This window comes from Macaca thibetana, chromosome 6 (genome assembly GCF_024542745.1).
Source record: "Macaca thibetana thibetana isolate TM-01 chromosome 6, ASM2454274v1, whole genome shotgun sequence".
Taxonomy (NCBI): Eukaryota; Metazoa; Chordata; class Mammalia; order Primates; family Cercopithecidae; genus Macaca; species Macaca thibetana.
The window spans coordinates 101,764,811-101,789,526 of record NC_065583.1 but is presented as its reverse complement, the minus strand read 5'-3'; the positions used below and the strand labels follow the sequence as shown (position 1 = coordinate 101,789,526).

General features: G+C 40.3%; 1 protein-coding gene across 1 annotated transcript in view; it reads left to right on the top strand.

Annotated features, from left to right (window-relative positions):
- CMYA5 (cardiomyopathy associated 5) overlaps positions 1 to 24,716 on the top strand; it is a 104,315-nt gene that overhangs the window by 38,812 nt on the left and 40,787 nt on the right. The window contains exons 2-5 of the mRNA XM_050795626.1: positions 1,160 to 11,468; positions 15,898 to 15,993; positions 17,283 to 17,516; positions 19,159 to 19,181. Coding sequence (XP_050651583.1) covers positions 1,160 to 11,468; positions 15,898 to 15,993; positions 17,283 to 17,516; positions 19,159 to 19,181 — 10,662 coding nt within the window. The remainder of the gene's footprint in view (positions 1 to 1,159; positions 11,469 to 15,897; positions 15,994 to 17,282; positions 17,517 to 19,158; positions 19,182 to 24,716) is intronic.

Sequence of the window (24,716 nt, the reverse complement as noted above, 5' to 3'; positions counted from 1 at the left end):
GAGGAAGAGGTAGAAGAGAATTTCAGAGAAGAGCACTGCAGAGTCTGAGATGGGGGCCCAATAGCAAATGAAGGGGCGGCCAAAGCCAGCCGTCTCTGAAGGGATGTGAGACCAGTTCACAGACACAGCCTTTCCACACTCCTGTATCCTGTAGCAGCTGAAAATGACCATGCCCAGGCCCCTTTCATCGTCTGTCATCAGGAAGGCCTGACTACAGATAACGTTTATTGAGTGAGCACTAACTACATGCCAGGAATGTTCCCTAAGCATTTTGCGTGAATTAACTAATTTAATCTTCACAACAAGCTCACGAGATAGGTTCTATTATTATCCCTGTTTTATAGATGAGGAAAGTGAAGCACAGTAGGCTGATATTTTTTGTGACCTCTCTCTATTCAATGACCTGTTTTCTCTTTATCATGACTCAGAGTTCCCAAGATCTGTTTGCCAAACAGTGAATTATTGTCAAAACAGGAATTTACCTGTAGGGATAGGGTGCAGGTAGATACTTGGAAAGAATATCAGATAGGGATCAGAGAGCTAAGGATTTTGAAAATCTTTTCTTTTTTTTTTTTTCTGTGGGTATGAAGAATTTGCTGAGAATTTAAAGCAGGGGGTGGCATACTGAGCTGTTTAGTAAAGCCAGTCTGGGAGGATGGGGCACAATGGGTTGAGAGTGAGGGGAAATGAGGTACCTGTGATACCAGCTGACCAGTTAGGAAGTTAATGGCAGTGACTAGGAGGGAAGTGGTGAAAATCTGGGTAAGTTGGTGATCGTGGTAATGGAGAGAGCACAGATACAAGAGTTATTATGAAGATCCCAGTGACTAGAGTGGGCTTGAGTGACTGCTGCGTCCCGAGGAGATCAGGAAGGCAATCCTGATGAGAGAAGGTGGTATGTTTAACTTTAGCTTTTTTGAGTTTGTGGAATAGTGAGTCATTCCAGTCTGGGATGTGTCATTGTATTGGGTATCCTGACTTTGGTTTTTAAACTTTATTTGATATACATCCCTCTTTTTGACATGGATGGCAATATTGATGTCTATATTTTAATTTCACATTAATCCTTTACCTGGTAAAAATATATTTACTTATTCTATTAATTAATTGATATTATTTTATTATAATAATATATAATTAATATTATTATTTGCTGCAGGTTATCAGACCAGGATGAAGAGAGAAAGATCAAGCAGGAGTGTATCATATCTGACCCCTCATTTTCCATGGTGACAGTCCAAAGGGAAGATAGTGGGATAACCTGGGAAACCAATTCAAGTAGATCTACTCCTTGGGCTTCAGAAGAAAGTCAGACTTCTGGTGTGTGTAGTCGGGAAGGGTCAACTGTGAATTCTCCTCCTGGAAATGTTTCCTTTATTGTGGATGAAGTGAAAAAGGTTCGGAAAAGGACTCATAAGTCAAAGCATGGTTCACCATCATTACGCCGGAAAGGCAACAAAAAAAGAAATTCATTTGAATCCCAAGATGTTCCAACAAACAAAAAAGGCAGTCCTTTAACTTCAGCAAGCCAGATACTAACCACGGAGAAAGAGAAGTCATATACTGGTGTTTATGATAAAGCAAGAAAAAAGAAGACCCCTTCAAATACACCTCCGATCACTGGGGCAATATACAAAGAACACAAGCCATTAGTGTTAAGACCAGTCTACATAGGAACAGTACAATATAAAATTAAGATGTTTAATTCAGTTAAAGAAGAATTAATTCCTCTACAATTTTATGGAACATTACCAAAGGGTTATGTAATTAAAGAAATACATTATAGGAAAGGGAAAGATGCATCCATTAGTCTAGAGCCAGATTTGGACAATAGTGATTCTAATACAGTGTCCAAAACAAGCCAATTAGTAGCCCAAAGCATAGAGGATAAAGTGAAAGAGGTTGCTCCACCCTGGAGAGGCTCAATCTCCAAAGGATCAGAATCCCTAACCTCAATGTTCAGTCACGAAGATCAAAAGAAAATTTGTGCTGATTCTCCCCTAAATGCCACATCTGCATTGGAGCACACAGTTCCCTCTTATTCAAGTAGTGACAGAGCAGAACAAGGAATACAGCTCAGGCATTCACAGTCAGTGCCACAACAGCCAGAAGATGAAGCAAAACCACATGAAGTGGAGCCTCCGTCTGTGACACCCGGCACACCTGCAACTGTGTTCCTGAGAACAGCAAAGGAAGAATGTGAGCTTGCTTCACCAGGAACTGCAGCTTCAGAGAATGACTCTTCAGTCTCACCATCATTTACTAATGAGGTAAAGAAGGAAGACGTGTGTTCTGCTCACCATTCCATTTCTCTGGAGGCAGCGTTACCAGATCTGGCAGCATCTACCCAGGATGGTTTGGACCCAGATCAAGAACAGCCAGACCTGACTTCACTAGAAAGGGCAGAACCAGTCTCTGCAAAACTGACCCCTACCCATCCCAGTGTCAAAGGAGAGAAGGAAGAAAACGTGCTTGAGCCATCCATTTCTCTTTCTGAACCTCTAATGTTAGAAGAACCAGAGAAAGAAGAAATAGACACTTCCCTACCTGTAGCTGCTACCCCTAAACCTGAAGATTCTAATTTAGTAGAAGAAGAGATCATAGAACTTGATTACCCAGAAAGCCCATTAGTTTCCGAGAAGCCCTTCCCACCACATATGTCCCCTGAAGTGGAGCACGAAGAAGAGGCGCTTATTCTACCATTATTGGCAACATCAACTCCTGAAAATGCTGCTTTGTCTGAGGAAGAAAGAGAGGAAATTGCATCTGTTTCTACTGATTCTGCTTTCGTATCAGAGTATTCAGTACCACAGGATTTGAACCATGAACTAGAGAAGCGAGAAAGTGAGCCAGTTTCTCCATCCAATGTAGAAGCTATAGCCGAACATGCAGTTTTGTCAGAAGAAGAGAATGAGGAATTTGAGGCTTATTCCCCAGCTGCAGCCTCTGCGTCTGAGCGCTCGCTCTCACCATCCACAACTGAGATGACTTTGGAGAGTCAGTCTCCGCTGTTTTCAACAGTTACACCAGAACACATGGTCCTATCAGGAGATGAGGCCTCAGAAAGTGGGCGTTATACACCAGACTCCACATCTGCTTCTGAATATTCAGTTCCATCACAGGCAACAAAAGAGTCACTGAAGAAAGTAATTGACCATAAGTCCCCGTTAATATCGAAAGGTGTTTCTGAGCACATGATTCCATCAGAAGAGAAGGAAGACACTGGATCGTTTACTCCAGCTGTGACCTCTGCTGCTGAGCCCTCTCTCTCACCATCCACAACTGAGAAGACTTCTGAATGCCAGTCACCACTACCTTCTACTGCCACATCAGAACACGTGGTCCCATCAGAAGGAGAGGACCTAGGAAGTGAATGTTTCACACCAGATTCAAAGTTGATCTCCAAATATGCAGCCCCACTCAATGCAACACAGGAACCTCAAAAGAAAATAATTGATGAGGCATCCCAATTCAAACTGAAAGGTATTTCTGAGCACACGGTTCTGTCAGTAGAAGGGAAGGAGGACATTGGACCAGCTTCCCCAGATTCGGTCATTGCATCTGAATACACAGTTCTGTCAGTAGAAGGGAAGGAGGACATTGGACCATCTTCCCCAGATTCGGTCATTGCATCTGAACACTCTTTCCCACCACACACAACCGAGATGACTTCTGAATGCCAGGCCCCACCACTTTCAGCCACCCCATCTGAATATGTGGTTCTATCAGATGAAGAGACAGTCGAGTTGGAGCGGTACACACCCTCTTCCACGTCTGCTTCTGAATTTTCAGTACCACCATATGCAACACCGGAGGCACAGGAGGAAGAAATTGTCCACAGATCTCTAAATCTAAAAGGTGCATCCTCACCCACGAATTTATCAGAGGAAGATCAAGAAGACATTGGACCTTTTTCTCCAGATTCTGCATTTGCGTCAGAATTCTCATTTCCACCGTATGCAACCCAGGAAGCAGAGAAAAGAGAATTTGAGTGCGATTCTCCAATATGTTTAACATCGCCATCTGAGCACACTATTTTGTCAGATGAAGACACTGAAGAAGCGGAACTGTTCTCTCCAGACTCAGCGTCACAAGTTTCAATCCCTCCATTCAGAATCTCAGAAACAGAGAAAAATGAACTTGAGCCTGATTCACTATTAACTGCAGTGTCTGCTTCAGGGTATTCCTGCTTTTCAGAAGTAGATGAGGAAGACATTGGATCTACAGCTGCTACACCTGTATCTGAGCAGTTCAGTTCATCACAGAAGCAAAAATCTGAAACTTTCCCTTTGATATCTCCACTTGAAGACTTGAGTCTGCCGCCTTCAACAGATAAATCAGAGAAAGCAGAAATTAAGCCAGATATTCCAACAACCTCAACATCTGTATCTGAATATCTAATTTTGGCACAGAAGGAGAAAACTCAAGCATATTTAGAGCCTGAGTCTGAAGACTTGATTCCTCCACATTTAACCAGTGAAGTGAAGAAGGGAGAAAGGGAGGCAAGTTCATCAGTAACTGCAATACCTGCTTCTTTACTTGCACAATCATCTATAGTAAAGGAAGAAACCAAACCTGCATCTCCACATTTGGTTTTACCTGATTCAGTCCCTGCAATCAAGAAAGAACAGGAACCCACAGCAGCACTCACTCTAAAAGCTGCAGATGAACAGATGGCTTTGTCAAAAGTCGGAAAGGAAGAAATTGTGCCTGATTCTCAAGAAGCTACAGCACATGTATCACAGGATCAAAAAATGGAGCCTCAGCCTCCAAATATTCCAGGGTTTGAGATGAAATATTCAGTTTTGCCTGATGTGGTAGGTGAGCCAAAGAAGGGTGTCAAGCCCAAATTAGTTCTAAATGTGACTTCTGAACTAGAACAGAGAAAGTTGTCTGAGAAAGAGCCTGAAGTAATAAAACCGTGTTCACCTCTAAAGGAAACATCTTTATCTGGACCTGAGGTTTTATCAGCAGCAAAAATGGAGATGAAACATGATTCTAAAATAACAACTACACCTACAGTGCTTCATTCAGCTTCCTCAGGAGTGGAAAAGCAAGTTGAACATGGTCCACATGCACTAGCATTTTCAGCTTTGTCAGAAGAAATTAAAAAAGAAATGGAACCCAGTTCCTCAACAACCACAGCATCTGTAACTAAGCTTGATTCAAACTTAACCAAAGTAGTAAAAGAAGAAATCTCAACAGATTCATCTCTTGTCACTCCTGTAGGTCATCCAGTCTTAACAAAAGTAGGAAAGGGTGAATTAGGAAGTGGTTTGCCACCACTGGTAGCATCTACAGATGAGCATTCAGTTCTTGCAGAAGAAGACAAGGTGGCAATTAAAGGTGCTTCTCCCAATGAAACTTCATCCAAACATTTAGCTTGGTCAGAAGCAGAGAAGGAAATTAAATTTGATTCACCTCCAAGTGTCTCCTCTATAGCAGAGCATTCTGTTTTGTCAGAAGTTGAAGCCAAAGAAGTTAAAGCTGGGTTGCCAGTAATCAAAACATCATCTTCTCAATATTCAGACGAATCTGAGGAAGCAAGGGTAGAAGATAAACAAGGTCTTTCATGTTCTACAGTTCGCGACTCTGAGCATTTGGTTTCATCAGAGAAAAAGAGCTTGGTGTCTACCTCAGAGGTGTTAGGGCCTGAACATGAGCTTTCACTCAGCCTATGGGGTGAGATAAAGAAGGAAGAAACTGAACTTCCTTCATCACAAAATGTGTCACCTGCATCCAAACATATAATTCCAAAAGGCAAAGATGAGGAAATAGCAAGTTCATCTCCTGAGTTGGAAAATTCAGCATCAGGTTTAGCTCCAACATTACTGCTCCTCAGTGATGATAAGAACAAACAGGCAGTGGAGGTATCTTCTACAGACCAGGGAGACTTCCCATCAGAAAAACAAGACATTGCTTTGGCAGAGCTGTCTTTGGAACCTGAGAAGAAAAACAAGCCACACCAACTGTTGGAATTACCAAATGCTGGGTCAGAATTTGCTAGTGGTTTAGGTAGACAAAGTGGATCCATCGGTACAAAACAAGCAAAGTCTCCCGTAACTGAAACAGGGGATTCTGTTTTAGAAAAAGACCCAGCTGAGCTTAGGAGCAGAGAAGGAAAAGAAGAAAATAGAGAACTTTATGCATCTGCTACAATGCCTACAACTTCAGAGCTTTCATCATTGCTTAGGGAGGAATCTCAGAATGAAGAAATTAAACCTTTCTCTCCCAAGATCGTCAGCCTAGAGTTGAAAGAACCACCTGCTTCTGTAGCTGAAGGAGACAACCCAGAAGAATTTCAGCCATTTACTTTTTCTTTAAAAGGATTATCAGAGGAGGTTAGCCATCCAGCTGACTTTAAAAAGGGAGGAAATCAAGAAATAGGCCCATTACCACCAACTGGAAATTTGAAGGCACAAGTCATGGGAGATATTGTAGCTAAGCTAAGTGAAGAAACAGGCCACCCAGATTCATCTCAGCTACTCCAGAGTGTAACAGAACCATCAAAGATTGCTCTTTCTGACCTTGTGGAACAAAAGACAGAAAAAGCACTTCATTCAGATCAAACTATTAAATTGCCTGATGTAAGCACCTCTTTTGCAGATAAACAAGATCTGGATATTAAGCAGTTTTCATTTATGAAAGAGAATTTGCCTTTGGAACAATCAAAATCATTTATGACAACCAAGCCTGCAGATATCAAAGAAACAAAAATGGAAGAATTCTTTATTTCTCCAAAGGATGAAAACTGGATGTTGGGAAAGCCAGAAAATGTGGCTAGTCAACACGAAGAGAGAATAGCAGGATCTGTGCAGCTGGATTCCTCTGGCAGCAATGAGCTGAGGCCAGAGCAGCTCAAGGCTGCTGTGTCCAGTATAGACCATATATATGAAGTGAGAAAGCAGGTCTTGCCTCATTCTGCTGAAGAATCTCATTTGTCATCACAAGAAGCAGTATCTGCTCTTGATACTTCCAGTGGTAATGTAGAGACCTTATCATGTAAAAGTTACTCTTCTGAAGAACTAAAGCTGGCTGAAGAACCAAAGTCTTTTGTCCTCGCTGGAAATGTAGAGAGAAATATAGCAGAGAAGAAGGAGAGTCATTCTTTGATGGAGAGTGAAAGTTTGCTATTGGAGAAAGCAAACACAGAGTTTTCCTGGCCTTCCAAAGAAGATAGCCAGGAAAAAATTAAACTACCTCCTGAAAGATTCCTCCAGAAACCAGTGTCTGGCCTATCAGTGGAACAGGTGAAGTCAGAAACAATCCCCTCTTCTGTCAAAACAACCCATTTCCTGGCAGAAGGTGTGGAACCGGCACTGGGCAATGAAAAAGAAGCACACAGGAGCACACCTCCTTTTTCTGGAGAGAAGCCACTGGAAGAATCAAAAATGGTTCAGTTGAAGGTTATTGATGATGCTGATGAGGAAAAGAAACCAGCACCTGAAGTGAAAATACCCACACAAAGAAAACCCATCTCCTCACTCCACTCAAAAGAACCTCAATCCCCAGAGTCACCTGAGGTGACAGAAAAGCCACCTACACAGCCAAAAGTGGCTAAGCCAGACCTTCCTCAGGAAAAGGGAAAGAAAGGAATTTCATCTTTCAAATCATGGATGTCCAGCTTGTTTTTTGGATCAAGCACTCCAGATAGGAAAGTTGCTGAACAAGAAGACTTAGAAACACTGCCAAGCCCATCTGTAGAAAAAGCAGTGACTGTGATAGAACCTGAAGGTACAATTCCCACCAATTTTAATGTAGCTGAGAAACAAGCTGATCATTCATTATCAGAGGTAAAACTCAAAACTGCTGACGAATCCCGAGGTACTTTAGTAAAATCTGGTGAAGGTCAAAACGTTAAAGAAAAATCCATAATTTTGTCAAATGTAGAAGATTTACAACAGCCAAAATCCATTTCTGAGGTGTCTAGGGAAGATTATGGAAAAAAAGAAATCTCAGACAATTCAGAGGAAGTGAACATAAACTCAGTAGTTACTTCTGCTGATGGTGAGAAACATCTTGAAATTCAACCTTATTCACTAATCGGTGAGAAACTGATTATGGAAGAAGCCAAAACTATTGTTCCTCTTCATGTTACTGATAGTAAAAGAGTCCAGAAGCCAGCAATTGCTCCTCCATCTAAATGGAATATTTCTATTTTTAAGGAAGAGCCAAGAAGTGATCAAAAAGAAAAATCACTCCTTTCATTTGATGTAGTAGATAAGGTGCCACAACAGCCAAAATCGGCTTCCTCCAACTTTGCAAGTAAAAATATCACAAAGGAATCAGAGAAATCAGAGTCAATTATTTTGCCAGTAGAAGAATCAAAAGGCAGTTTAGTTGATCTCAGTGAAGACGGACTAAAGAAAGAAATGCAAAATCCTACTTCCTTGAAAATTTCTGAAGAAGAAACAAAACTCAGGTCTGTTAGTCCAACTGAGACGAAAGATAATTTGGAAAACAGATCATATACCTTGGCAGAAAAGAAGGTGCTGGCAGAAAAACAAGACTCCGTGGCCCCATTAGAGCTTAGAGATAGTAATGAAATAGGGAAGACACAAATTACACATGGATCTAGATCTACTGAACTGGAAGAATCAAAAGCCAATGCTATGCCACAGCACTTCTATCAAAATGAAGACTACAGTGAAAGACCCAAAATCATTGTTGGTTCTGAAAAGGAGAAAGGTGAAGAAAAAGAAAATCAGGTATATGTGCTTTTGGAAGAAAAGAAGAAGCAGGAACATCAGCCTTATTCTGTGAATGTAGCCGAGTCTATGATTAAAGAATCAAATATCTCTTTAGGTCATTCTTTGGGTGAAACTCAATCATTTTCATTAGTTAAAGCTACATCAGTTACTGAAAAATCAGATGCCGTGCTCTCAGACGCTCACCCAGAAATCAGAGAAGCAAAGGCAGTAGCAACCCAACCACATCCTTTAGAAGAAAGTAAAGTTTTGGTGGAGAAAACCAAGACTTTCCTGCCGGTGGCTCTTCCTTGTCGTGATGAAATAGAGAACCACTCTTTATCTCAGGAAGGAAATCTAGTATTAGAAAAGTCAAGCAGAGATATGCCAGATCACAGTGAAGAAAAAGAACAGTTCAGAGAGTCAGAGCTATTGAAAGGTGGTTCAGTAGATATCACAAAAGAAAGTATGAAACAAGGATTTCCAACTAAAGAATCCGAAAGAACTTTAGCTTATCCTTTTGATGAAACTAAGAGCTCAGAAACACCACCATATTTGCTGTCATCTGTAAAACCACAAACTCTAGTTTCAGGAGCTTCTCCAGAAATTAATGCAATGAAGAAACAAGAAATGCCACAATCAGAATTGACTCCAGAAAGGCATACAGTTCATACTATTCAGACATCTAAAGATGACACATTCGATGTGCCTAAACAATCTGTTCTTGTTTCAAAGCACCACTTGGAGGCTGTGGAAGATACCCATGTAAAGGAACCACTGTCTTCAGCAAAAAGCAACTATGCTCAATTTATATATAGTGCATCAGCAAGCAATGCTGATAAAATGGTTTCTAATAAAGAAATGTCCAAAGAGCCTGAAGACACATATGCAAAAGATGAAGACTTTACAGTGACTAGTAAGCCAGCTGGACTTTCAGAAGATCAGAAGACTGCCTTTAGTATCATTTCTGAAGGCTGTGAGATATTGAATATTCATGCTCCTGCCTTTATTTCTTCAATCGATCAGGAAGAAAGTGAACAAATGCAAGATAAGTTAGAATATTTGGAAGAGAAAGCCTCATTTAAAACCGTACCACTCCGTGATGATAGTGAAACAGTTGCTTGTCACAAAACATTAAAGAGCAGGTTAGAAGATTCTGATGAAAAAGTTACATCATTGAAAGAAAGTAAACAAAAGGAAACTCGTCATACAGAAAAAAAGACATCCACAGATTCAGAAACTGATTTATCTTTTATTCAGTCCACAATTCCCAGTGAAGAGGATTATTTTGAAAAATATACTTTGATTGATTATAACATCTCCCCAGACCCAGAAAAACAGAAAGCTCCACAGAAATTAAATGTTGAAGACAAACTCTCAGAGGAAGTTACGGAAGAAGCGATCTCTTTCCCAGTAAGTTCAGTGGAAAGTGCACTAGAACATGAATATGACTTGGTGAAATTAGATGAAAGTTTTTATGGACCGGAAAAGGACCACGATATATTATCTCGTCCGGAGACCCAAAAGTCTTTGGGTATCCAAAAATCAGCTGACAGAAATGTTTCAAAGGACGTAAAGAGAGATGTGGACTCAAAGTCACTTGGGATGCCTTTATTTGAAGCAGAGGAAGGAGTTTTGTCACGAACCCAGATATTTCCTACCACTATTAAAGCCATTAATCCAGAACTTCTGGAGGAGCCACCTGCACTTGCATTTTTATATAAGGATCTGTATGAAGAAGCAGTTGGAGAGAAAAATAAGGAAGAGGAGACAGCTTCTGAAGGTGACAGTGTGAATTCTGAGGCATCATTTCCCAGCAGAAATTCTGACACTGATGATGGAACAGGAATATATTTTGAGAAGTACATACTCAAAGATGACATTCTCCATGACACATCTCTAACTCAAAAGGACCAGGGCCAAGGTCTGGAAGAAAAACGAGTTGGTAGGGATGATTCATACCAACCGATAGCTGCAGAAGGGGAAATTTGGGGAAAGTTTGGAACTATTTGCAGGGAGAAGAGTCTGGAAGAACAGAAAGGTGTTTATGGGGAAGGAGAATCAGTAGGCCATGTGGAGACTCTTGGTAATATAGCAATGCAGAAGAAAGCTCCCATCAGAGAGGACATCAGAGTGGCTACCCAAAAAATAAGTTATGCAGTTCCATTTGAAGACACCCATCATGTTCTGGAGCATGCAGATGAAGCAGGCAGTCAGGGTAATGAAGTCGAAAATGCAAGTCCAGATGTCAATCTGAATGTCCCAGTACAAGTGTCCTTCCCGGAGGAAGAATTTGCATCTGGTGCAACTCATGTTCAAGAAACACCACTAGAAGAACCTAAAATCCTGGTCCCACCTGAGCCAAGTGAAGAGAGGCTCCGTAATAGCCCTGTTCAGGATGAGTATGAATTTGCAGAATCCTTGCATTATGAAGTGCTTCCTCAAGACATTTTATCAGAAGAACTGTCTTCAGAATCCAGACCTGAAGATGTCTTATCTCAAGGAAAGGAATCCTTTGAGCACATCAGTGAAAATGAATTTGTGAGTGAGACAGAGCAAAGTACATCTGCTGAACAGAAAGAGTTGGGCAGCGAGTGGAAAGAAGAAAACCAATTATCATCTGAGTTAGTAACTGAAAAGGCACAAAAAGAGCTGAAAAAGTCCCAGATTGACACATACTGTTACACCTGCAAATGTCCAATTTCTGCCACTGACAAGGTGTTTGGCACCCACAAAGACCATGAGGTTTCAACGCTTGACACAGCTATAAGTGCTGTAAAGGTGAATAGATGTTAAAACACATATAATTAATAATATATGTGTACACATTTAATTTGCTTTTACATTTTCTCAGTTTTAAAGTTGATTAATATTTGATCATTGATCTTTAAGCAGAATGGTCTGAAAGCAAACTAAGAATATTTCTCCAAGAATTTAATTAAGGTAGGCTTGACAGACATTCATTGAGTACAGCCCACCCTCCTTATCCTTGAGTTCTGCGTGCTTAGAATCAACCAACCGCAGATCAAACATATCCAGGAAAAAAAAAAAAAGCACAAAACAGTAAGAGGGGGCCGGGTGTGGTGGCTCACACCTATCATCTCAGCACTTTGAGAGACCAAGGTAGGAGGATTGCTTGAGCCCAGAAGTTTGAGACCAGCCTGGGCAACATAGGGAGACCTTGTCTCTACTAAAAATACAAAAATTAGCTGGGCGTGGTGGCGCACACCTGTAGTTTAAGTTACCTGAGGAGCTGAGGTGGGAGGATCAGTTGAGCCTGGGAGGTCAAGGCTACAGTGAGCTGAGATCGCACCACTGCACTCCACTCTGGGTGACAGAGTGAGACTCTGTCTCAAAAATAAAATAAAAATAAATAAAAATAATAGAGCAATAAAAATAATACGAATAAAAAACAGTACAGTATAACTATTTATGTAGCATTTATACTGTATCACGCATTATAAGTAATCTACAGATGATTTAAAGTATAGGAGACGATGTACGCCGGTTATATGAAAATACTATGCCATTTTCTATCAGAGACTTGAGCATCTGTGTATTTTGGTATCTGCTGACATCCTGAAACCAGTCCTCTGCAGATACTGAAGACAGCTGTGTACACTGTGTGCCACACATTTTTCCAGGCCTAGGGGCTAGCACGATAGACAACACAGGGTCACTGCCCTTGGGGAGCTTGGTACTTTGTGGCAATAGCCCTTAACATTACCAAAAATGCCAAATAATTTGAAATTTTAGAAATTACCTTTGAGCAAAAAACTGCAAAAAACACAGTTTCCTCCATATTATCTACAATATCATCCTTTAAAAAGACACGTTTACATTACATTGAGACATTTCATTGCAAGTTATATATAAATAATACATTAAGACAGTTTAAATTTTTACTTTCTTTGTATTTCCTTTTAATTTATAAAATTCATGTTAGAAGCAGAAATTTTTTTGCATTCTTTCTGGCTATGTCTGTAGGACCCCAATGTTCTAGATAAGTTAGTCCCAACACATGTCCTCCTTTAAGTGAGTATAAATATTCCACTTCCCCAAGATGCTGTTGGAATGTAGTCTTTGAGACTCTCCTCTACCTTTCGATAGCCCTCTTACTGGTCTCACCATTCTTACCTCTTTAATCCATTCTCCATAGGGCAGCTGGAATTATCTAAAATTACTAAATAACAATAACAATTGAGCACTTACTCTGTGCCATGCACTATTTTTTGTTTTTGTTTTTGGTTTTGAGAGACAGGGTCTCGCTCTGTCACCCAGGCTGGAGTGCAGCGGCGTAATCACAGTTCACTGCAGCCTCAACCTCCCAGGCTCAAGTAATCCCTCCACCTCAGCCTCCAAATAGTTGGGAGTATAGTTATGCACTGCCACCCTGGGCTAATTAAGAAAATTTTTTTGTAAAGACAGGGTCTCCCTATGCTGCCCAGGCTGATCTAGAACTCCTGGGCTCAAGCAATCCTTCTGCATTGGCCTCCCAAAGTGCTGGGATTACAGGTGTGAGTCACCATGCCCAGTCTTAAGTTCTTTATATACAGGATATCTTTTAATCTTTCTGACAGCCCTATCACTGTCATCAACTTGCAGATAATAAAATCGTCTCAGAGAGGTTTAATGATTTGCCCAAGGTCATGGAAGGTGGAACTGGGGCTGGTACCCAGATCTTTCTGATGCCAGAGCTCATATTCTTGACTGTATACGCATACTGCTTGGCTCAGTACCTTGCTAATGGTAGTGATTTTCAGTATGATCATTCAATTAGGTCCTTGTTAAAGAATTATCAGACTCATTTTGATTCAATAGGATAACATATTAGAATCTTGGCATTTTTTTACACCCAAATTAATCCTCAACTTGCCTGATATTGGTTCTAGTTCTCCAGGGTAGAATTTTATTGAAATTTTACTTGTTAAAGTTTGGGATTAGGGAGTAGGGCAACTTCTTTTGTGAAATCTCAGACATCAGATGCATAAGCCCCAGTGGAAGTGGGCCCCGTTCTGTGGTGACACTTTGTTTTAACCCACAACTACTGAGCATTGCCAGCCGAAAGAAGACTGAATTTTTTTGGCCTTCTTAATATGTTTTATTTAGCTCTATGAGTTTTAGATATTAAAAAGTAATCATCTAAGTATGATCAATTTAAAACAAATTTTGTAAGTAGACAGATACAACATCTCCTGCCTTAAAATCATTTTTAAAGATTTTTTTTTTAATTCTTGATCTTCTGTAAACAGTATGAGAAGGAGAAGGTGGGAACCCAGTTGACTAAAGCCAAGGAGCTACCTTCATTTCATTAAGTCAGCCATGAAGATTAGTAAGAGTTGGTTGGTTGGCAATTCCTCCTCCTCCCTCCTCCTCCTCCTCCCTCCTCTTCCCCCTCCCCTCCTCCTCTTCTTCTTCCTCTTCCTCCTCCTCCCCTTCTTCCTCCTCCTCTTCCTTTTCCTCCTCCTCCTCCTGCTCCTCCTCTTCTTCCTTTTTTCTTTTCTTCTTTGCCAGGGTCTTACTCTATTGCCCAGGCTGGAGTGCAACAGCGTGATCATCATAGCTCACTGAAGCCTCCTCGGCTCAAGCAATCCTCTCGCCTCAGCCTCCTGAGTAGCTGGTACTACAAACACATGCCACCACATCCAGCTACTTTTAAAATTTTTAGTGGAGACAAGGTCTCACTATGTTGCCCAGTCGGTCTCGAAGTCCTGGCTACCAGCAATCTTCCCACCTAGGCCTCCCAAAGTGCTGAGATTCCAGGCAGTAGCCACTGCAGCTGGCCAGTTGGCAACTTTTTAAAAATAAAAATCAATTTAAAAAATTGTAGCTTGAAAATTATCTAGCATCTTAAGGGCAGGCATTTGTGCCTGTTCCAGGAGCTGATGGCTGCAGTTACAGATCACCCAAGTCCTTGTGTCCCCTCCGGAGTCCATCCCCATCATGTGCTTATCTTTTGTCTGTTATTTATTTTCTTCATTCACTCACTCTCTTCCTGCATTCTCACTGTTAATTTATCTCCTCTTCTGTGTCAAGAACTGTGCTAATCATTGAGAATGAAAAAAAAAAAGAAAAAAGGAAGATGGACTCGTAGATTCCCAAAATCAATATAACGTTGTGAAAGCATAATGTTCTGAGAAACTAACCTTTTGGGAAGGAAATGGTGGGGTAGGAAGGGGAATGTGAGCAAAGGTGTCTAAAAGGTGAAGCTTGGGTGAGCTTTAAATGAGATAGAGTTCTTCTAGCAGTCAAGAGCAGGGACAACATTCTAGAGCCAGGGAATACCATATGAAGGTGCACAGATGAGAAAGAGTGCAAGGACAAAATTCAGCTTGTGTGACTGGAGCCTGGGGGCTGTGGAGAAGAGGTAAGGGCCATAGAGGGAAGTAGAGACCAGATCCTGAAGAGCCCTCCATCAATGTTGTATCTCCATCAGTCTGTGGTAGTGAATCAGACAGCTGAAGCTCTGCTATTTTTTCTGCTTTGTTATTTTATTTTTTTTTTAAATTTAGCAAGATTGACTGTTGCTAGGTTTATAACTATCGCTAAAGTGAGTACCATGCTCTCCTATCACCCCATACACCGCGCCCCGGCCGTTATTTTTTAAATTTAGCAAGATTGACTGTTGCTGTCTAGGTTTATAACTATCGCTAGTTGGCTATTACCCCTTGAGTATTTTAACCCTTTGAGGGTCATTAGCGCTTTTAGGTCCCTGTAGTAGACAGTTTCTATCAGTTGGTATGCTAGATTTCAGGCCTTGTGGCACTCTGATCACCTTCTCAGGCCATTGGTGTAAATGTGAAGAAACTACTCGGGTATATTGGACCAGTTTAGCAAAACGACTCCTCTCTCAGAACATACAAAAACCAAGGCCTTACTAGAGAGAACGCATTCAAATCCATAGTTCATTAAAACAAGTATGTTTTGAGCTCATCAATTTACCAAGAAAGTCCTTTGTTCACTTAAGAAGATATACTGTCTTTGTGTAGTTGTTTTGAGGTTTTCACTCAAAACCTCCTCATTGTTTATCATACAGAATTATCTATAGTCAGATGAGGCAGTAAAGAAAATTTAAGGATTGACTTGTTAGTGGATATAGTATAGTAAGTCTCTACCAAACATAGTAAATTTATAAGGAATTTGGAGCTCACTGGTTGAAGTTCTTTTCCTAAATGTCATATACTAAGGATATCTTAATTCTTTTCTTCAGGTTCAATTAGCAGAATTTCTAGAAAATTTACAAGAAAAATCCTTGAGGATTGAAGCCTTTGTTAGTGAGATAGAATCCTTTTTTAATACCATTGAGGTAAGTTAACACACCCATTTTACCTTAACCCGGCTTGTTCACAGTATCAGAAGTAAATGATTCTGAGGTGAAGGGATCTGACTTGGGGATTTTGTGCATATGTGTTGTTTGCCATTGTTGGTTCAGTTCCATTCAAAGCGAGGATACTTAAAATCTCTCTGTGCATAATCAGTGAGACTCCTTTCTGCCTATGGATAAAAGATTTGCCCTTAACAACAGACATGCGTTTATTAGACACTTAAATAGGGCAAATGCTTTACATGCTTTACCTGACCAAATCCTCACAATTATATGAGATAGGTGTTATTATTATTGTTTCAATTTTATAGATAAGAAACCAAGTCTTAGAGTACATTCCTCGTTTTCATGCCTCTCATTGGGTTAACTCTGCAGAAATGCTCTGAGTCACTGTCCAGTGTCCCATGCCCAGGGCCAATGAGTGCCTCTCATAGCACGACTATCTCTGATGAGTTCATGCTCCCTTAGCTGCTGGCTCCTGTCCCTTCTGCAGGGAAGAGAGGGACTAGCAATGCTCCATCCTTATACAGAGATGGCCCAGGCACCCTCACCAGTCAATCAGGACTGGCAGAGGGCCTGAGGCCACTGCAGAGGCTCCTGCACAGTTCCATTACTCCTGGGGCCACTCCACGTCCTGGTTTGCTTGTGAGAGGTCTGCTTAATTCATGTTATAGATCAACTAGTACGTGCTAGTTGTTTCTTGTGTCCCCGTCCCCAGGTGTCCTTTTTAGAGAGTAAATTTTGGGTTCATCTTACTAGCCACACTAGTGAGGATAGCCAGGCATCTGGGTGTGTCTGGACAGGCAACAAAGTTTCTCCCACTATGGGATAATCTGCCATCTCACTGGAGAGGTGGTCCCCGTTCCATATCTGGGCTGCTTTCTGCCTTGCACTGTGATTTTAGTGGAGTGATGCTTCTCTACCACCTGAAGGCCAGGGATCCTCACTTACCGTGATGCCATTTTCAAGTTTCATCATGTGTGAGTACAGGTGGGCAAGACTTCCATACAAATATATATATAGTTTGTATTATGGTAACTAAAACTTTCTTGATGATACTGTTATAGTAAATTCTATTGCTTTATTGCAAAGCTAATTGTGTGAAAGGGATTGGTAGGTTAAAAATTTGAACTGTGCATGTAATGTCTGATTCTCCGATCAGGATGCCAGAGGTCAATTCTTTAAAAGGCTGGTGTTTCCAAAAAAAAAAAAAAAAAGCATGCATTTCTTGTTTCATTCAGAAATGGGCTTTTTTGCATGTTTGTTTTCAGGAAAACTGTAGTAAAAATGAGAAAAGGCTAGAAGAACAGAATGAGGAAATGATGAAGAAGGTTTTAGCACAGTATGATGAGAAAGCCCAGAGCTTTGAGGAAGTGAAGAAGAAGAAGATGGAGTTCCTGCATGAGCAGATGGTCCACTTTCTGCAGAGCATGGACACTGCCAAGGACACCCTGGAGACCATCGTGAGAGAAGCAGAGGAGCTTGACGAGGCTGTCTTCCTGACTGTAAGTGCCAAGTAAAACGGGCTCAAACACCTTGCGCCCACTCTGGCACATCTACTTTTAAAGCTTCATTTTTCACTATTCCTTAAGATTATTTATATCTCTGTGTGGGATTTATATAATTCTGGCATTTAAGCATTATTTGGGCATGTCTGATGCCTATAGAAAAGGCCCAGCAAACCCTGAAAGCCTCAATGCCCAGATCCAGCTGAAAGATACATGGAGACAGCCTGCAGCATCATCATTCCATTGCGTCCCACTGGATTGATTGGTCACTGTCTAAGAGGGAGGGAAAGCAGCCTTGTCCCTGCCATGCTTTCCCTCTGAGGGCCAGCTGGCTCCTGCGGCTGTCCCCTTCACTCCCCAGGCTGAAGTGACCACTCATATGGACTGTTCCCCCTCTGACCTGGCCAAGGGGCTGGGAGTAACATTTGGGTGTGCAAAAGGATGACATAATGGGATACCCCTCTCAGGTAATAAATATGTTGGTGTTTTTACAAGGGGTTTCTTGGGGACAGGATTTCTTAATTCAAGCAGGTAACTTGTAGACATGGAAATTCCCTTGGGTGCTCCTCAAATTGCACCAGCAGAGACACCTCTGTGCTCCCTGCAGTTCCCTAGAATATTCAGTGAGACGCTGGTTCTCCATGAAGCCAGGATTAAGCAGAAATAGTAGAGATGTTTCCCCTGAAGGCAGTTCCAAGCCTAATTGTCACACAGCGGGAAGCACGGCTCTTAGGATGACTGGAAATCTCCCTTTCAAAGTTCCCCATCCTCCCACCCTTTTGAAAAGTTTGGAGATACAGCAAAGCAAAATAGGACAATGTTAGCCTTTTGATTTGCCTCTGGGGACAGCTCTTGACAAGGCAAATTTGGGTGAAGTGGACATGGCCATTCTCAAAGAGAACTTAACTCATTACATTGTTTTGTGTGTAATTAACGCAAAGCTTCTTATTCATAAATTGGGCACTGCTTGTGAAGCATAACGTTAATTAAGTGCTTTTTTTCCCTGAGAACCTTATCTTTGTTCAATAAGAATAAGAATAATTTACTTCTCTCTAGAAGAGCAAACTGTAAATAAAAAAAAAAACAGATGGCATTTTTCCTACTTGTATAAGTAATATTACTCATTTTTTAAAATTCGAAAATATAGAAAAGCACACAGAAAATATCACTCAGATAAATACTGATTACATTTTTGATATCTATCCCTCATTGAATACATTTAAGTCATTTTTCCTGCTTTAGAGAATTCTGTTCTGGAAGCTAAGCCACTGGTTGATGAATAGAGAGAAGCAGAGCATAAGCAACTCATTGCCAGTCCCGCTGATCGCAGAGACAGAGCCAACTACAAATGAACCACCCTCCATCCCTGTCCTGACACTGCCCATCCCACCCGCTCCCCCTCCCCCGCACCCTGCCTTCTGAGCACTTATGTCCTTGCTGCCCAGGCTGGGAGAAAAACAACCTCAGGGAAGCTGAGGGGTTATGATTTTCAAAAGTGGGTAATCTTAATGCTCCTGGTTGTTTTTTCTTTCTGTTGTTAATTAGCTTCTCTCTCTCTCTCTCTCTCTCTCTCTTTCTCTCTCTCTCTCTTTCTCTCTCTTCTCCTCCTCCTCCTCCTTCCTCTCTCTTTCTCCCTAAGTCGTTTGAGGAAATCAATGAAAGGTATATAAAACATGGTACAATGCAGTGGCAAATAGCATGACTGGATGCTTGCTTTTTAATATTTTGGTGCTTTATGGAAAATGAGCTGCCAATTAAAAAATATTTAGTGGGCTACAGTGTTTTCACTTTTAGACACAGTGCTTTTAAAAGCTAAATGACAGCTTTGAAAGAAAACTGCATGTGCTTTAGTTAAATAACAATTATCATAATGTAGATTTTTAACTGCTTCTTCAAGATATATTCTGCATTTTCAGCCTAATCTAGGCCATCTTTCCTGTCACTGCATAGAGAACATTTTGCAGATACTTAGATGCATTGGTTAAATATGAGTATTTGAAAGAATCATTCATATCTGCCTTGAGTAATTTTATGATTTATGTAATTTTAATGGACTGTTCTATCATTTTCTCTTCAAAAGACAGTCATGCATTTCTCTTCTCTTTCCGCTCAGCTAACGTAAATGAATCTCCCTCTTTTGATTGTGTTTTGTTTTGTTGTTGTATTTAACACTTCATCTAAGAGAATTCTTCATTCTTTCCAAAAGCAAAACACTCAACAAGAAAACATGTTGTCTATAAAAACATGTAACATCAGATTTATGTTTATCTTTCGGAGCATCTCATACTGAAATTCTCCGACAGATCTGACACATTCTTCCTCCTGCCCCATAGCAAGACCTGAGGTCTTTCCTTCTGGTTTGAGCCTAATGTTTTCTCCTTTCAGTGTAATTTTAAATGTAAATTTCTAAATTGTAAATATCGTCTTCAGTTTACTTCCATCCCAATTCAAATTGTGATACAGCATAGAATAAAATCAGAAATTTGTATCTATAATGTATTATAATACAAAAAAAGATTTAGATTAGAAATATGATTTTTTTAGGTAATTGAAATCACACAGATGAATCCTATTTACCTAAAACAAATTATGTTCAACAGAATATTACCAGTTAGTTTTTAAAAATAATTTGTATACTAGGATTGACATTAATCAATAAGTGTTCTATAACAGTGGCTCTGTTATGAATAGAATTCCACAGGGAGCTTTTAAAATTGCTGATGCCTGAATCTTCTGAGATTCTGATTTAACTGCTCTGGGGTATAGCTGAGCATTTTTAAGGCTTCCGAGATGATTCTAATGCACAGCCAGGGTTGAAAGTTCTGGTTTATACAATCTATCCTTTGTCCCAATGGTTCCCCAAACTGGCTGTGCCTAAATCACCTGTGCAATTTGTTTAACCAAAGATCGCTAGGTCCCACCCCACATCCACTACGTCAAAATTTCCAGAGTGAGACCAGGCATCTGCTTGTTACCAATTCCCACAGACGAGTGTAAGACACACCAGTCAGGTCTGGAAACTGATACCCAGGCCTTATTCTGAGTTTCCAATCTATCTTTTCTATCTATCTATCTATCTATCTATCTATCTATCTATCTATCCATCCATCCTTATTTTTTTGAGCCAGGGTCTTGCTCTGTCACCCGGGCTGGAGTGCAGTGGCATGATCTTGGCTCACTGCAACCTCCACCTCCCAGGTTCAAGCAATTCTCCCGCCTCATCCTCCTGAGTAGCTGGGACCACAGGTGTACTCCACCGTGCCCTGCTAATTTTTTGTATTTTTAGTACAGATGGGGTTTTTTCATGTTGCCCAGGCTGATCTTGAACTCCTCAGGCCAAGTGATCCGCCCACCTCCAGTTTCATTTATTTTTAAAAAAATTATATATTTTTTCTAAATATTATTGACATTTCTTTTTATCCAAAAAGTACATGGATTTACAGTGCCATTCCATCTATACCGGACCGTGTAAATGCATATTTGCTTACTTATATTTTATCTATTCACAGAAGTTACTGCTCAGTAAGAACATTTGGTGAGTGAAAAGTTGCAAAAATGCAATAGAATGTGTTTACCTTTCTAACCATCAGAATATTGCAAATATAAATTGACCTCCACTTAATAGTAAATACTGTTTCTTCGGCTTCGTGCTTAAATGTGTTCATCTGTGTGTCATTTTAATTAATTTCTATTTCATTGTCCAGTTGACAGTGAATTAATTTTTTGCTAAAGCTGCCTGTCACTTAAAGGAGAGTACACTTGGGCGAACCATTATTTTCTGTAAAGAAAAAAGACAACAAAATTCTGGGATTTGGTGAAGAAAGGTGAACAATTAAAGAAAGCACTGTCAGACGTGCATGTACACATGCACACACTTGATGAGGCTGGACCCCGTCACTAAAAAGTTTCCATGTCCTCAAGAAAACTTCTGTCTCAAAGTCTTGATGTTATTGATGTTCCTTTTGATAAGAAGTGCTACTTATCTACAGTTGGCCCTTGAACAACACAAGTTTGGACTGTGCAGGTCCACTTATATGTGAATCTTTTTCAATAAATATATTGGAAAATTTTTTTGAGATGTGTGACAATTTGAAAAAAACTAAAAGATGAACTGCATAGCCCAGAAATGTTGAAAAATTAAGAAAATGTTAGGTGTGTCACAAGTACATAAAATATATGTAAATATTAGTCTAATTTATCATTTACTATCATAAAATATACACAAATCTATTATAAAAATTAAAAACATCAACACTTACTTACACGAACACCACCGTCCATAGCACCATATGCAGTTGGGAAAAAATGTAAACAAACATAAAGATACAGTATTAAATCATAACTGCATAAAATTAACTGTAGTAATACTGTACTACTCAAATAATTTCTACAGCTATACTACTACCATACTACTTTCATAACTTTGTAACCACCTCCTGTTGCTCTTGTAATGAGCTCAAGTGTTGTGAATCTCTGCTTAAAACACTGTGTCACGCTAATCATCTCCCCATGAGCAGTTAGTCTCTCCAGTAAACTGCATATTGCAGTAAAAAGTGATCTCCTAAGGTTCTTGTCTATTTTTTTAAACCATATTCAGTGCAATACCATAAACCTTGAATAACACCATGATACCCATAGGAAGTGGCACTAGTGATCATGGATGTCTTCCCAGGAAACAGAGAAAAGTCATGACATTACAAGAAGAAGTTGAATTGTTTGATCTTTTCAGTAGATTGAGGTCTATGGCCACCTTTGCCTTCCATTTCAGGTGCTTCATCTTGTAAAGAGATGATGTAAACTTAAGGTATTAATAAATACAGTATAGTACTGTAGGTGTATTTTCTCTTATGATTTTCTGAAGAACTCTTTTCTCTAGTTTATGTGATTTTAAGAATATAGTACATAATACATATACAAAATATGTGTTAATCAACTCTTGAGGTTATTGGTAAGGCTTATTGATAAGGCTTCCAGTCAACAGTAGGCTGTTAGTAGTTAAGTTTTTGGGGAGGCAGACGGCACACATGGATTTTCAATTGTGCAGAGAGTCAGTGCCCCAAACCCTGTCTTGCTCAAGAGTCAGCTGTAGTTTATTTTACCTTGCCACTTTTTCTCCCGCCTTTCACATTATATCTCTAAAGGCAGTGCTTGTATATTAAATGATTTTTCTCAACACTAAAAATGCTTAAATTAAGGAATGCTGTCAAGCATATTTAGACTCAACATTTGCATATCTTGAAAAACACATTTACTTAGAAAATGCTGTTCTGTTGAGGGGATTCATTTTTTTCTCCGTTTTGCTCTTTTGTGTTATGATAATGAAAAGGAGTTGCAACCGTTGTAAGACCTGCTTCTAAAAGGGTGTCTGCTTGCCTTTTCATATGCTGATGTTAAACTGGAATAGGTCAGTGCATAAGGGAAAACTCGAACATTTTGCTCGTGGTACCTACAATCAGCTTTTGTGCTACGAAATGTCCTACATTAATACACATCAGTGATGTGTATTTTTAGAGGGCTTGGTGCATGTATGGGGCACCATTTTTGTTCATTCTGAGCCTATCATTTCCACCCTCTCCATCTCCACAGCCTTAATTTAGGCTGGTGCTGTCTTCCCTCATCTAGACCCTGTGGGGTTCTCCCGCCTGACCTCAGACCTGTCTCCTCTGCTTGCCCTGATCCTTCCTTAGACACTTGCCAAGACAGTCGTCTAAATTTCCCTTTTATAACAATTTTGTGGCTCTCCCTGCCTTAAAAGACAAAATTGAACTCTCAGTGGGTATGAAAGGCTCTTCATAGTCAAGCCACAAAGCACTTTGCTATTTCATCCCTAACCGTCTGTGTTTCTCAATTCCCACGGTGCCCTCTGGCCCTCGAACGTGCTGTACTTGGCCACATCTCCATGCCTGGGTTCATGCCCTTCTTCTGTCTGCAACGCTCTTACTTATTCTCTCTTCTGCCTAGGAAACTCCCACTCATTAAGACCCAGCCCAAATGTTACCTCCTCTTTGAAGCCCCTCTGGAACCACCTCCCCTAAATCAAATGATAGTGAATTTTATTGTTTCCGACAGTAGTAAGTGTAGAAGTCACTCTAAATATTCAGTTTTGTTTTATAATATTTTTCCTTCATGCTGACCATAAATCCACCATCCCTGAGATCCTGATATCCTCGCCCACACAAAACTATTGGCCTCTTATTTATTCAAAATATGCTTATTAAATGCCCACTATGTGCCAAGTAATGCATTAGAATACAGTAGGGAACAAAACAAAGTCCTTTCCCGCCTATAAATGCTATTCTGGTGAAGCAGACAGACAAAAACCGAAGAGGCTGTGATAAGTCTGGGGAAGTAAAACAAAGCCTAGCGAAGAATGAAGGGGGCAGGCAAGGCTGTATTAGTAGCGTACTCTCTGAGGAGCTGACATTTGAACAGAGATCTCAATTAAGTCAAGGAAGGAGCTGAGCAAGTGTCTGGGAGAACAAAGTTCCAACAGCAAGTGCAGTGGGTCTGCTGGGAAAACCAAGACGTCCATGGAAATGAAGCCGACGCAGTTCCTTGCAACCGACTGAGTTGCTGGAAGAGAATTCCAGTCCTGTGTGAGAGAGGTGAACAGAGGAGAGCTGCTAATCTACTTGGAGGCCTCTCATGCTAAAAATAAATTCTTTTGCAAACTCTCTGTTTCCTCTTTCCCCTTCAGAGTTAACCTTTTTGTCGCTGTTTGTTTAAATCCACATTTCATCTGGATACAAATACTCAGACTTAGCATCAGTTGGCATTCCAACTAATGAGGGTGTTGAGTTCCATAAAGCTGTTGATTTATAAACTGTGGTTTGTTTAGTCTTTTATGAATGGTAGGCTTTATCCTCTCTCATTGCTCTTTCCCCAGTACCTAGCACAATGCCTGGGACATAGTAGGTAAACATGTTTTGAATGAAAAAATGATTTGAAGCTTAATATTGAGGTTTGAGAACAAAGACATCTACAGTGTATAAGTTTCTGGATATGCTCTTAGCATTTTTATCCTTTGAAACCTCAGTGGGTATGAAAAGCTTTGGATATAAATCCTTTCTCTTTAGGAAATAAAGAAAATAATCACTAAAATGAAGTAATTTTTAGGACCAACTTTATAGGTAAAACACTTAAGACTGTATTGCTTGATAGAATCTTTTCTAACTAGAGGATATAGGAATGAAATTT